The sequence below is a fragment of the Babylonia areolata genome, chromosome 21 (genome assembly GCF_041734735.1).
Source record: "Babylonia areolata isolate BAREFJ2019XMU chromosome 21, ASM4173473v1, whole genome shotgun sequence".
NCBI classification, from domain to species: domain Eukaryota; kingdom Metazoa; phylum Mollusca; class Gastropoda; order Neogastropoda; family Buccinidae; genus Babylonia; species Babylonia areolata.
In genome coordinates, this window is record NC_134896.1 from 784,908 (window position 1) to 797,886 (window position 12,979).

General features: G+C 46.6%; 1 protein-coding gene across 1 annotated transcript in view; it reads left to right on the forward strand.

Moving 5' to 3' along the window:
- The window catches only part of LOC143296194 (serine palmitoyltransferase 2-like), a 40,670-nt gene extending 27,701 nt beyond the window's left edge, over positions 1-12,969 (forward strand). Inside the window, exons 10-13 of the mRNA XM_076608006.1 lie at positions 2,058-2,193; positions 2,895-3,024; positions 6,048-6,142; positions 9,552-12,969. Coding sequence (XP_076464121.1) covers positions 2,058-2,193; positions 2,895-3,024; positions 6,048-6,142; positions 9,552-9,594 — 404 coding nt within the window. The 3' untranslated portion in view covers positions 9,595-12,969. The remainder of the gene's footprint in view (positions 1-2,057; positions 2,194-2,894; positions 3,025-6,047; positions 6,143-9,551) is intronic.
- The last annotated feature ends 10 nt before the right edge of the window (positions 12,970-12,979 follow it).

Consider the following 12,979-nt stretch of genomic DNA (forward strand, 5'->3'; position numbering starts at 1 on the left):
GGGTGTCAGGGGGAAGGAGTATTATGAACATCATCATGGGTCACTGCCATGTCCAGGAGGGTGTCAGGGGGAAGGAGTATTATGAACATCATTATGGGTCACTGCCATGTCCAGGAGGGTGTCAGGGGGAAGGAGTATTATGAACATCATTATGGGTCACTGCCATGTCCAGGAGGGTGTATGAGGGGAAGGAGTATTATGAACATCATTATGGGTCACTGCCATGTCCAGGAGGGTGTCAGGGGGAAGGAGTATTATGAACATCATTATGGGTCACTGCCATGTCCAGGAGGGTGTCAGGGGGAAGCAGTATTATGAACATCATCATGGGTCACTGCCATGTCCAGGAGGGTGTCAGGGGGAAGGAGTATTATGAACATCATCATGGGTCACTGCCATGTCCAGGAGGGTGTCAGGGGGAAGGAGTATTATGAACATCATCATGGGTCACTGCCATGTCCAGGAGGGTGTGTCAGGGGGGAGTATTATGAACATCATCATGGGTCACTGCCATGTCCAGGAGGGTGTGTCAGGGGGGAGTATTATGAACATCATTATGGGTCACTGCCATGTCGAGGAGGGTGTGTCAGGGGGGAGTATTATGAACATCATTATGGGTCACTGCCATGTCGAGGAGGGTGTGTCAGGGGGAAGCAGTATAATGAACATCATTATGGGTCACTGCCATGTTGAGGAGGGTGTGTCAGGGGGAAGCAGTATAATGAACATCATTATGGGTCACTGCCATGTCGAGGAGGGTGTGTCAGGGGGGAGTATTATGAACATCATTATGGGTCACTGCCATGTCGAGGAGGGTGTGTCAGGGGGAAGGAGTATTATGAACATCATCATGGGTCACTGCCATGTCCAGGAGGGTGTCAGGGGGAAGGAGTATTATGAACATCATCATGGGTCACTGCCATGTCCAGGAGGGTGTGTCAGGGGGAAGGAGTATTATGAACATCGTTATGGGTCACTGCCATGTCCAGGAGGGTGTGTCAGGGGGAAGGAGTATTATGAACATCGTTATGGGTCACTGCTATGTCCAGGAGGGTGTGTCAGGGGGAAGGAGTATTATGAACATCATTATGGGTCACTGCCATGTCCAGGAGGGTGTGTCAGGGGGAAGGAGTATTATGAACATCATCATGGGTCACTGCCATGTCGAGGAGGGTGTGTCAGGGGGAAGGAGTATTATGAACATCATCATGGGTCACTGCCATGTTCAGGAGAGTGGGAGGGGGGTGAGAGAGAGGGTGTATTATGAACATCATCGTTGGCTGAGTGACAACACTGTGAGCGTAGATTGTGATAGAAAGAAATGATGACAGTGATGACAGTGACGGCAAGAAAGATAATGATGACATTAAGAATGCAGTTATGATGATTAGCGCTGGTGTTGAGAACAGTTGTACAAACAGAAAAATGTGACACCAGTAGGACGGTAGCGATCCATGGATGTGTGATGTGGTGTGTGGTGTGCCTTGATGCAGTGTGCAGTGATTGGTGTGATACACTGTGATGTGGTGTGTGGTATGGTGTGCCTTGATGCAGTGTGCGATGATTGGTGTGATGATATGGTGTGATACACTGTGTGATGTGGTGTGTGGTATGGTGTGCCTTGATGCAGTGTGTGATGATTGGTGTGATAATATGGTGTGATACACTGTGATGTGGTGTGATTACGTACCGTTTGTGATATGGTGTGTGATGATGCAGTGTGTGATGTGGTGTGTGATATGGTTTGTGATGATGCGTTGTGTGATGTGGTATGATATAATGTGTTATGCTGTGTGCGATGTGGTGTGTGTGGTGTGGTGTGTGTTTGGTGTGGTCTATGATGATGCAGTGTGTTATGATGCGGTGTGATGTGTGTAATGCAGTGTGTGATGTGATGTGTGTTGATGTGTGTATAATGTAGTATGTGATGTGGTGCATATTGATGTGGTGTGTGTAATTTAGTATGTGATTTAATGTGTGTTGATGTGGTGTGCTGCGTGTTGATGTGCTGTGATGTGGTGTGCTGCGTGTTGATGTGGTGTGCTGCGTGTTGTCAGGACGGCGCCGCATTGAACAGCTGAAGTGGAACACGCGGTACTTCCGGCAGAAGCTGCAGGAGAAAGGCTTCATCATCTATGGCAACCAGGACTCCCCCGTGGTCCCCATCCTCATCTTCATGCCCGCCAAAATAGCGTACGGTTGTCTGTGTGTGTGTGTGTGTGTGTGTGTGTGTGTGTATGTATTTCAATGTGTGTGTGTGTGTGTGTGTGTGTGTCTTAGTGTGTGTGTGTGTGTGTGTGTGTGTGGATGTATTTTTATGTCAGTGTGTCTGTGTATGTCAATTTGTTTGTTGTGCATGGATTCTGCTAAAAACACATGTAGGTGTGTGCTTTGGTTTCTTCAGTGCAAGGATATGTGACGATGATTATGGTGATGATAATGATTGTGATAATTATGATGATGATAGTGATGGAGATGATAATGATGATGGCTATGATGATAATGATGATGATAGTGATGATGGCTATGATGATAATGATGATGATAGTGATGATGACGACATGACGATGATCAAGATGATGACAAAGGTGATGATCGTCATGACAATGAAGGTGATGATGACGACAATGATACTGATGGTGGTGGTGGTTATGATGATGTTTGTGATGACAATGATGACAACAATGATGATGATGTTAGTAAGATAATGATATTAGTGATGATGATGATGATAGTGATGACGACGATGATGATGATGATGATGGAGATGATGATATTAGTGATGATGATGATGATAGTGATGACGACGATGATGATGATGGAGATGATGATATTAGTGATGATGATGATGATAGTGATGACGACGATGATGATGGGGATGATGATGGTTACAGGCTGTTCAGCCGGGAGTGTCTGAAGCGAGGACTGGGCACAGTGGTGGTGGGCTTCCCGGCCACACCCATCATTGAAGCCAGGGCTCGATTCTGTCTGTCTGCTGCACATGACAAAGCCATGCTGGACAAGGTGTGTGTGTGTGTGTGTGTGTGTGTGGGGGGGGGGGGGTTCTGTCTGTCTGCTGCACATGACAAAGCCATGCTGGACAAGGTGTGTGTGTGTGTGTGTGTGGGGGGGGGGGTGCGGGGGGGTTCTGTCTGTCTGCTGCACATGACAAAGCCATGCTGGACAAGGTGTGTGTGTGTGTGTGTGTGGGGGGTTCTGTCTGTCTGCTGCACATGACAAAGCCATGCTGGACAAGGTGTGTGTGTGTGTGGGGGGGGGGGGGTGGGTGCGGGGGGGTTCTGTCTGTCTGCTGCACATGACAAAGCCATGCTGGACAAGGTGTGTGTGTGTGTGTGGGGGGGGGGGGTTCTGTCTGTCTGCTGCACATGACAAAGCCATGCTGGACAAGGTGTGTGTGTGTGTGTGTGGGGGGGGGGGGTTCTGTCTGTCTGCTGCACATGACAAAGCCATGCTGGACAAGGTGTGTGTGTGTGTGTGTGGGGGGGTTCTGTCTGTCTGCTGCACATGACAAAGCCATGCTGGACAAGGTGTGTGTGTGTGTGTGGGGGGGGGGGGGGTTCTGTCTGTCTGCTGCACATGACAAAGCCATGCTGGACAAGGTGTGTGTGTGTGTGGGGGGGGGGGTTCTGTCTGTCTGCTGCACATGACAAAGCCATGCTGGACAAGGTGTGTGTGTGTGTGTGTGTGGGGGGGGGGGGGGTTCTGTCTGTCTGCTGCACATGACAAAGCCATGCTGGACAAGGTGTGTGTGTGTGTGTGTTGGGGGGGGGGGCGGGGGGGTTCTGCGTCTGTCTGCTGCACATGACAAAGCCATGCTGGACAAGGTGTGTGTGTGTGTGTGTTGGGGGGGGGGGGGTTCTGTCTGTCTGCTGCACATGACAAAGCCATGCTGGACAAGGTGTGTGTGTGTGTGTGTGTGGGGGGGGGGGGGGTTCTGTCTGTCTGCTGCACATGACAAAGCCATGCTGGACAAGGTGTGTGTGTGGGGGGGGGGGGGGATTGTTGTGATTTTTGTAGGGGGGTTCCTGTCAGTGGTATGTGTCAGTGATACATTCAGTGATGTACGTAAGGGATGTGTCAATGATGTGTGTCAGCGGTGTATGTAAGGGATGTGTCAGCGGTGTATGTAAGGGATGTGTCAGTGGTGTATGTAAGGGATGTGTAATTGGTGTATGTCAGTGATGTATGTAAGGGATGTGTCAATGATGTGTGTCAGCGGTGTATGTAAGGGATGTGTCAGCGGTGTATGTAAGGGATGTGTCAGTGGTGTATGTAAGGGATGTGTCAGTGGTGTATGTAAGGGATGTGTCAGTGGTGTATGTAAGGGATGTGTAATTGGTGTATGTCGGTGGTGTATGTAAGGGATGTGTCAGTGATGTGTGTCAGCGGTGTATGTAAGGGATGTGTCAGTGGTGTGTGTCAGTGATGTATGTAAGGGATGTGTCAGTGGTGTATGTAAGGGATGTGTCAGTGGTGTATGTAAGGGATGTGTAATTGGTGTATGTCAGTGGTGTATGTAAGGGATGTGTCAGTGATGTGTGTCAGTGGTGTATGTAAGGGATGTGTCAGTGGTGTATGTAAGGGATGTGTCAGTGATTTGTGTCGGGTGGTGTATGTAAGGGATGTGTCAGTGATGTGTGTCAGTGGTGTATGTAAGGGATGTGTCAGTGATTTGTGTCAGTGGTGTATGTAAGGGATGTGTCGATGAGGTGTGTCAGTGGTGTATGTAAGGGATGTGTCAATGTCTGTCAGTGGTGTATGTAAGGGATGTGTCAGTGGTGTATGTAAGGGATGTGTCAGTGGTGTATGTCAGTGATGTATGTAAGGGATGTGTCAATGAGGTGTGTCAGTGGTGTATGTAAGGGATGTGTCAGTGATGTGTGTCAGTGGTGTATGTAAGGGATGTGTCAATGATGTCTGTCAGTGGTGTATGTAAGGGATGTGTCAGTGGTGTGTGTCAGTGGTGTATGTAAGGGATGTGTCAGTGGTGTATGTAAGGGATGTGTCAGTGATGTGTGTCAGTGGTGTATGTAAGGGATGTGTCAGTGATGTGTGTCAGTGGTGTATGTAAGGGATGTGTCAGTGATGTGTGTCAGTGGTGTATGTCAGTGATGTATGTAAGGGATGTGTCAATGATGTCTGTCAGTGGTGTATGTAAGGGATGTGTCAGTGATGTGTGTCAGTGGTGTATGTAAGGGATGTGTCAATGAGGTGTGTCAGTGATGTATGTAAGGGATGTGTCAATGAGGTGTGTCAGTGATGTATGTAAGGGATCTGTCAGTGATGTGTGTCAGTGGTGTATGTAAGGGATGTGTCAGTGGTGTATGTAAGGGATGTGTCAGTGATGTATGTAAGGGATGTGTCGATGAGGTGTGTCAGTGGTGTATGTAAGGGATGTGTCAGTGATGTGTGTCAGTGGTGTATGTAAGGGATGTGTCAGTGGTGTATGTCAGTGATGTATGTAAGGGATGTGTCAATGATGTCTGTCAGTGGTGTATGTAAGGGATGTGTCAGTGATGTGTGTCAGTGGTGTATGTAAGGGATGTGTCAATGAGGTGTGTCAGTGATGTATGTAAGGGATGTGTCAATGATGTCTGTCAGTGGTGTATGTAAGGGATGTGTCAGTGATGTGTGTCAGTGATGTATGTAAGGGATGTGTCAGTGGTGTATGTAAGGGATCTGTCAGTGGTGTATGCAATGGATGTGTCAGTGATGTGTGTAAGGGATGTGTCAGTGATGTGTTTCAGTGATGTAAAGGACGTGTGAGTGATGTATGTAAGGGACGTGTGAGTGATGTATGTAAGGGATGTGTCAGTGATGTGAGTCAGTTATTTAAGGGATGTGTTGGTGGTGTCAGTGTCTGTGATGTATGTAAGGGATGTGCCAGTTGTGTGTGTCACCAGTGTCAGTGGTGTGTCAGTGTGTTATGTGAATGGCGATTGGTTTTGGTGCATGTCGGTGATGTGTCAGTGGTATGTGTCACTGGTGCATTGCAGTGATATGTCATTGATGTGTGTGTGACACAGGCAATAGAGGTGGTGGATGAAGTGGGGGAACTCCTCAAGATGAAGTATTCCCGTCACCCTCCACCCTCCTGCTCCACCCCCTGTCTGTCCAACAGGTAATGTCTGTCCGTCCGTCTGTCTGTCTTTCTGTTCATTCTGTCTGTATAGTGTGTGGTGTGGTCATTCTCAGCATGTTGTTTGTCATCTGTCAGATCAATGAGATTGAGTTCTTCATTTGTCAGACTGGTGATTGCTGAGTTATTCATCTGTCAGTCTGGTGATTGCTGAGTTATTCATCTGTCAGTCTGGTGATTGCTGAGTTATTCATCTGTCAGACTGGTGATTGCTGAGTTATTCATCTGTCAGTCTGGTGATTGCTGAGTTATTCATCTGTCAGACTGGTGACTGCTGAGTTATTCATCTGTCAGTCTGGTGATTGCTGAGTTATTCATCTGTCAGTCTGGTGATTGCTGAGTTATTCATCTGTCAGTCTGGTGATTGCTGAGTTATTCATCTGTCAGAATGTCTGAATCTTCTGCTGCATCGTCTGTGTTGTCCGCCATGTCTCGCATCCGTAGAGCAGAACTGACTTCACATTGGAGTTGAAGATGCGGAGTTTGGTCTTCATACTGATTGCTCTAGATGCCCAGATGTTCTTGAGCATGATGGAAGCTGTTCTTGCCTTGCCGATTCTGGCTGTGACGTCTCGGTCCGTGCCTCCCTTGTCAGACTGGTAATTGCAGTTATTCATCTGTCAGACCATTTTTTGCTGAATAATTCACCAGTCAGACTAAGTGAAAGCCGACTTACTCATCATCAGTTTGCTGTAATGTTGCTGACAGGGAAACAGCCATGAGCAGAACCGTGTGACTCAGTCCTTGGTTCTAGTTGTGAGAATTGTCCGGCTTTGATTCCTGCGCAGTGACTGGGGACACAGTTTCAGTTTCAGTTTCAAGGTGTCACACTTTTTCTTTTCTGGTTGGCTGGGCCATTAGCAGTGTGACTTGTTTTGGTACGGTCTGATCATGTACGCCACATCACGTTATATTTTACATTTGTCATTTGTTTTATGATTGATTTGTTTTTTAATGAGAAGCCAACTGGCATGTCTCTTCCACTTTTGTTATGAAATTGGCAGTTCACTGCACCCGATTGACATGCCTGTGTATATGTGTGTGTGTGTGTGTGTGTACGCGCGGTCATGTGTGCGTGTGTTTCAGTGAGCAGTCATGTGTGTGTGTGTGTGTGTTTCAGTGAGTAGTCATGTGTGTGTGTGTGTGTTTCAGTGAGCAGTCATGTGTGTGTGTGTTTCAGTGAGCAGTCATGTGTGTGTGTGTGATGTGTGTGTGTGTGTGTGTTTCAGTGAGCAGTCATGTGTGTGTGTGTTTCAGTGAGCAGTCATGTGTGTGTGTGTGTGTGTGTTTCAGTGAGCAGTCATGTGTGTGTGTGTTTCAGTGAGCAGTCATGTGTGTGTGTTTCAGTGAGCAGTCATGTGTGTGTGTGTGTGTTTCAGTGAGCAGTCATGTGTGTGTGTGTTTCAGTGAGTAGTCATGTGCGTGTGTGTGTGTGTTTCAGTGAGCAGTCATGTGTGTGTGTTTCAGTGAGCAGTCATATGTGTGTGTGTGTGTGTTTCAGTGAGCAGTCATGTGTGTGTGTTTCAGTGAGTAGTCATGTGCGTGTGTGTGTGTGTTTCAGTGAGCAGTCATGTGTGTGTGTTTCAGTGAGCAGTCATGTGTGTGTGTGTTTCAGTGAGCAGTCATGTGTGTGTGTGTTTCAGTGAGCAGTCATGTGTGTGTGTTTCAGTGAGCAGTCATATGTGTGTGTGTGTGTGTGTGTTTCAGTGAGCAGTCATGTGTGTGTGTTTCAGTGAGCAGTCATGTGTGTGTGTGTGTTTCAGTGAGCAGTCATATGTGTGTTTGTGTGTGTTTCAGTGAGCAGTCATGTGTGTGTGTGTTTCAGTGAGCAGTCGTGTGTGTGTGTGTGTGTGTTTCAGTGAGCAGTCATGTGTGTGTGTTTCAGTGAGCAGTCATGTGTGTGTGTGTTTCAGTGAGCAGTCATGTGTGTGTGTGTGTTTCAGTGGGCAGTCATGTGTGTGTGTATTTCGGTGAGCAGTCATGTGTGTGTGTGTGTTTCAGTGAACAGTCATGTGTGTGTTTCAGTGAGCAGTCATGTTTGTGTTTCAGTGAGCAGTCATGTGTGTGTATGTGTTTCAGTGAGCAGTCATGTGTGTGTGTGTGTGTTTCAGTGAGCAGTCATGTGTGTGTGTTTCAGTGAGCAGTCATGTGTGTGTAGTTCAGCGAGCAGTCATGTGTGTGTGTTTCAGCGAGCAGTCATGTGTGTGTGTGTTTCAGTGAGCAGTCATGCGTGTGTGTGTTTCAGTGGGCAGTCATGTGTGTGTGTATTTCAGTGAGCAGTCATGTGTGTGTGTGTGTGTGTGTGTGTGTGTGTTTCAGTGAGCAGTCATGTGTGTGTGTGTGTGTGTGTGTGTGTGTGTTTCATTGAGCAGTCATGTGTGTGTGTGTGTGTTTCAGTGAGCAGTCATGTGTGTGGGTGTGTGTTTCAGTGAGCAGTCGTGTGTGTGTTTCAGTGTGCAGTCATGTGTGTGTGTTTCAGTGAGCAGTCATGTGTGTGTGTGTGTGTGTGTGTTTCAGTGAGCAGTCATGTGTGTGTGTGTTTCAGTGAGCAGTCATGTGTGTGTGTGTTTCAGTGAGCAGTCATGTGTGTGTGTGTGTGTGTGTTTCAGTGAGCAGTCATGTGTGTGTGTGTGTGTGTTTCAGTGAGCAGTCATGTGTGTGTGTGTTTCAGTGAGCAGTCATGTGTGTGTGTTTCAGTGAGCAGTCATGTGTGTGTGTGTTTCAGTGAACATTCATGTGTGTGTGTTTCAGTGAGCAGTCATGTGTGTGAGTTTCAGTGAGCAGTCGTGTGTGTGTGTGTTTCAGTGAGCAGTCATGTGTATGTGTGTGTGTGTTTCAGTGAGCAGTCATGTGTGTGTGTGTGTGTGTGTGTGTTTCAGTGAGCAGTCATGTGTGTGTGTGTGTTTCAGTGAGCAGTCATGTGTGTGTGTGTTTCAGTGGGCAGTCATGTGTGTGTGTGTTTCAGTGAGCAGTCATGTGTGTGTGTGTTTCAGTGAGCAGTCATGTGTGTGTTTCAGTGAGCAGTGATGTGTGTGTGTGTTTCAGTGAGCAGTCATGTGTGTGTGTGTGTGTGTGTTTCAGTGAGCAGTCATGTGTGTGTGTGTGTGTTTCAGTGAGCAGTCATGTGTGTGTGTGTTTTAGTGAGCAGTCATGTGTGTGTGTGTTTTAGTGAGCAGTCATGTGTGTGTGTTTCAGTGAGCAGTCATGTTTGTGTGTTTCAGTGAGCAGTCATGTGTGTGTGTGTTTCAGTGAGCAGTCATGTGTGTGTGTTTCAGTGAGCAGTCATGTGTGTGTGTGTGTGTGTGTGTTTCAGTGAGCAGTTATGTGTGTGTGTTTCAGTGAGCAGTCATGTGTGTGTGTTTCAGTGAGCAGTCATGTGTGTGTGTTTCAGTGAGCAGTCAAGCACAGGGGACAAACAGTATGGAGGCACATGACCACTATGTGCCAACAGTTAAGACTGTGTGCTTCACTGGGACCACCGTGTGACCACCGTGTGCTGGCAGTGTGACTATCATGATGTACTTACAGTTTGACCATGTGAACAGTGTGCTGAAAGTGTGACCATCATGATGTGCTTACAGTTTGACCATGTGAACAGTGTGCTGAAAGTGTGACCATCATGATGTGCTTACAGTTTGACCATGTGAACAGTGTGCTGAAAGTGTGACCACCATATGACATGACATTGTGACCACCATTTGTGCACTGTATGCAGTGTGACCATCATGTGCTGACGAAGTCTTCATCACCATCATCCTCACCGCAGACTATGGTCTGCTCGTATTTCTGTTCCGGTGTGTGGGTGGAAATGCCTGACTGGGTGTGTGTGAATGCTGAATGTGTATCGGTGTGAGTAGAGACATGTGCCTTTGTGTGTGTTTGTGTTCGCATGTGTAGGTGTATTGACAGGCATGTGTGGCTTGGTCTGTGTGTGTGCATGCGTATCATGGTGTGCGCGTCTGTGGATGTCTGTATGTAAAGATGTTAGAATGCCTGTGTAGGACGATATGTCTGTATCAAAGTATAGAATGTGTGTGCATGTTTTAGAGGATATGTGTATAAAGTATATCTGTGGATGTGTTGTTTTCTGAAAACACCAGAAGCACGTGTTGGAACTGCAAATTTATTTAATGATAGCACATTGTGAAGAAGTGTGTTTCATAACGGACAGAGTGAGTGTTGTGAAAAATGTTTTATCACAGAAAGCTGTGCAGTGCTGTGATCTTCGTCACCTGGCCCACCATCTAATCTGACAGGGAGGAAGTTCCTGAGGGATTCCAAAACCTGTTTCAAAGTGATCTGAATTATTTTTATATTTAATTTCTAAACAGTTTGTATCAAGACATGACTGCAGTGATGTGTACCATGACTGTACCACCAAAGCAACTTCAGAGTGCCCCCAAAGTGGTGACGTTTGACTGGTTTCAATGCACTGTGGGGACAGTTTCAGTGCACTGAGGGGACAGATCTGTTGTATATTACACCTCACCACCACGTTTTTTGACTGGTTTCAGTGCACTGAGGGGACAGATCTGTTGTCTATGACATCTCACCAACGTGTTGTTTGACTGGTTTCAGTGCACTGAGGGGACAGATCTGTTGTATATGGCATCTCACCAACGTGTTGTTTGACTGGTTTCAGTGCACTGAGGGGACAGATCTGTTGTATATGGCATCTCACCAACGTGTTGTTTGACTGGTTTCAGTGCACTGAGGGGACAGATCTGTTGTATATTACACCTCACCACCACGTTTTTTGACTGGTTTCAGTGCACTGAGGGGACAGATCTGTTGTCTATGACATCTCACCAACGGGGTTTTTGACTGGTTTCAGTGCACTGAGGGGACAGATCTGTTATCTATGACATCTCACCAACGTGTTGTTTGACTGGTTTCAGTGCATTGAGGGGACAGATCTGTTGTCTATGACATCTCACCAATGTGTTGTTTGACTGGTTTCAGTGCACTGAGGGGACAGATCTGTTATCTATGACATCTCACCAACGGGGTTTTTGACTGGTTTCAGTGCACTGAGGGGACAGATCTGTTATCTATGACATCTCACCAATGTGTTGTTTGACTGGTTTCAGTGCACTGAGGGGACAGATCTGTTATCTATGACATCTCACCAACGTGTTGTTTGACTGGTTTCAGTGCATTGAGGGGACAGATCTGTTGTCTATGACATCTCACCAATGTGTTGTTTGACTGGTTTCAGTGCACTGAGGGGACAGATCTGTTGTATATGACATCTCACCAATGTGTTGTTTGACTGGTTTCAGTGCATTGAGGGGACAGATCTGTTGTCTATGACATCTCACCAATGTGTTGTTTGACTGGTTTCAGTGCACTGAGGGGACAGATCTGTTATCTATGACATCTCACCAATGTGTTGTTTGACTGGTTTCAGTGCACTGAGGGGACAGATCTGTTATCTATGACATCTCACCAACGTGTTGTTTGACTGGTTTCAGTGCACTGAGGGGACAGATCTGTTGTATATGACATCTCACCAATGTGTTGTTTGACTGGTTTCAGTGCACTGAGGGGACAGATCTGTTGTCTATGACATCTCACCAACGGGGTTTTTGACTGGTTTCAGTGCACTGAGGGGACAGATCTGTTATCTATGACATCTCACCAACGTGTTGTTTGACTGGTTTCAGTGCATTGAGGGGACAGATCTGTTGTCTATGACATCTCACCAATGTGTTGTTTGACTGGTTTCAGTGCACTGAGGGGACAGATCTGTTATCTATGACATCTCACCAATGTGTTGTTTGACTGGTTTCAGTGCACTGAGGGGACAGATCTGTTGTCTATGACATCTCACCAACGGGGTTTTTGACTGGTTTCAGTGCACTGAGGGGACAGATCTGTTATCTATGACATCTCACCAATGTGTTGTTTGACTGGTTTCAGTGCACTGAGGGGACAGATCTGTTATCTATGACATCTCACCAACGTGTTGTTTGACTGGTTTCAGTGCATTGAGGGGACAGATCTGTTGTCTATGACATCTCACCAATGTGTTGTTTGACTGGTTTCAGTGCACTGAGGGGACAGATCTGTTGTATATGACATCTCACCAATGTGTTGTTTGACTGGTTTCAGTGCACTGAGGGGACAGATCTGTTGTATATGACATCTCACCGTGTTGTTTGACTGGTTTCAGTGCACTGAGGGGACAGATCTGTTGTCTATGACATCTCACCAACGTGTTGTTTGACTGGTTTCAGTGCACTGAGGGGACAGATCTGTTGTCTATGACATCTCACCAACGTGTTGTTTGACTGGTTTCAGTGCATTGAGGGGACAGACCTGTTGTCTATGACATCTCACCAACGTGTTGACTGGTTTCAGTGCATTGAGGGAACAGACCTGTTGTCTATGACATCTCATGTTTCAGTGCACTGAGGGGACAGATCTGTTGTCTATGACATCTCATGTTTCAGTGCACTGAGGGGACAGATCTGTTGTCTATGACATCTCATGTTTCAGTGCACTGAGGGGACAGATCTGTTGTCTATGACATCTCACCAACATGTTTTCTCTCTCCACTTCTGCTGACTGTCATGTTTCTGGAATGATGCACGTAAAGCTTACAAACATGGAGGTAGAATTAGAATAAACGCCACAAATTGTGCAGGTTTACAATAATACAAATGAGCAAGGCGTTGCAAGGCGTAGCGATGTATTTAAAATATGATGATGGAAAATCTGAGCTTGGTTTTGTCTTTTAACAAAAATCCTTTTTGTTGGCAGAACATGTGTATGAGCAGAATCAAATAAAACCTTTTTGTTTTCTCTCTGTGTGCT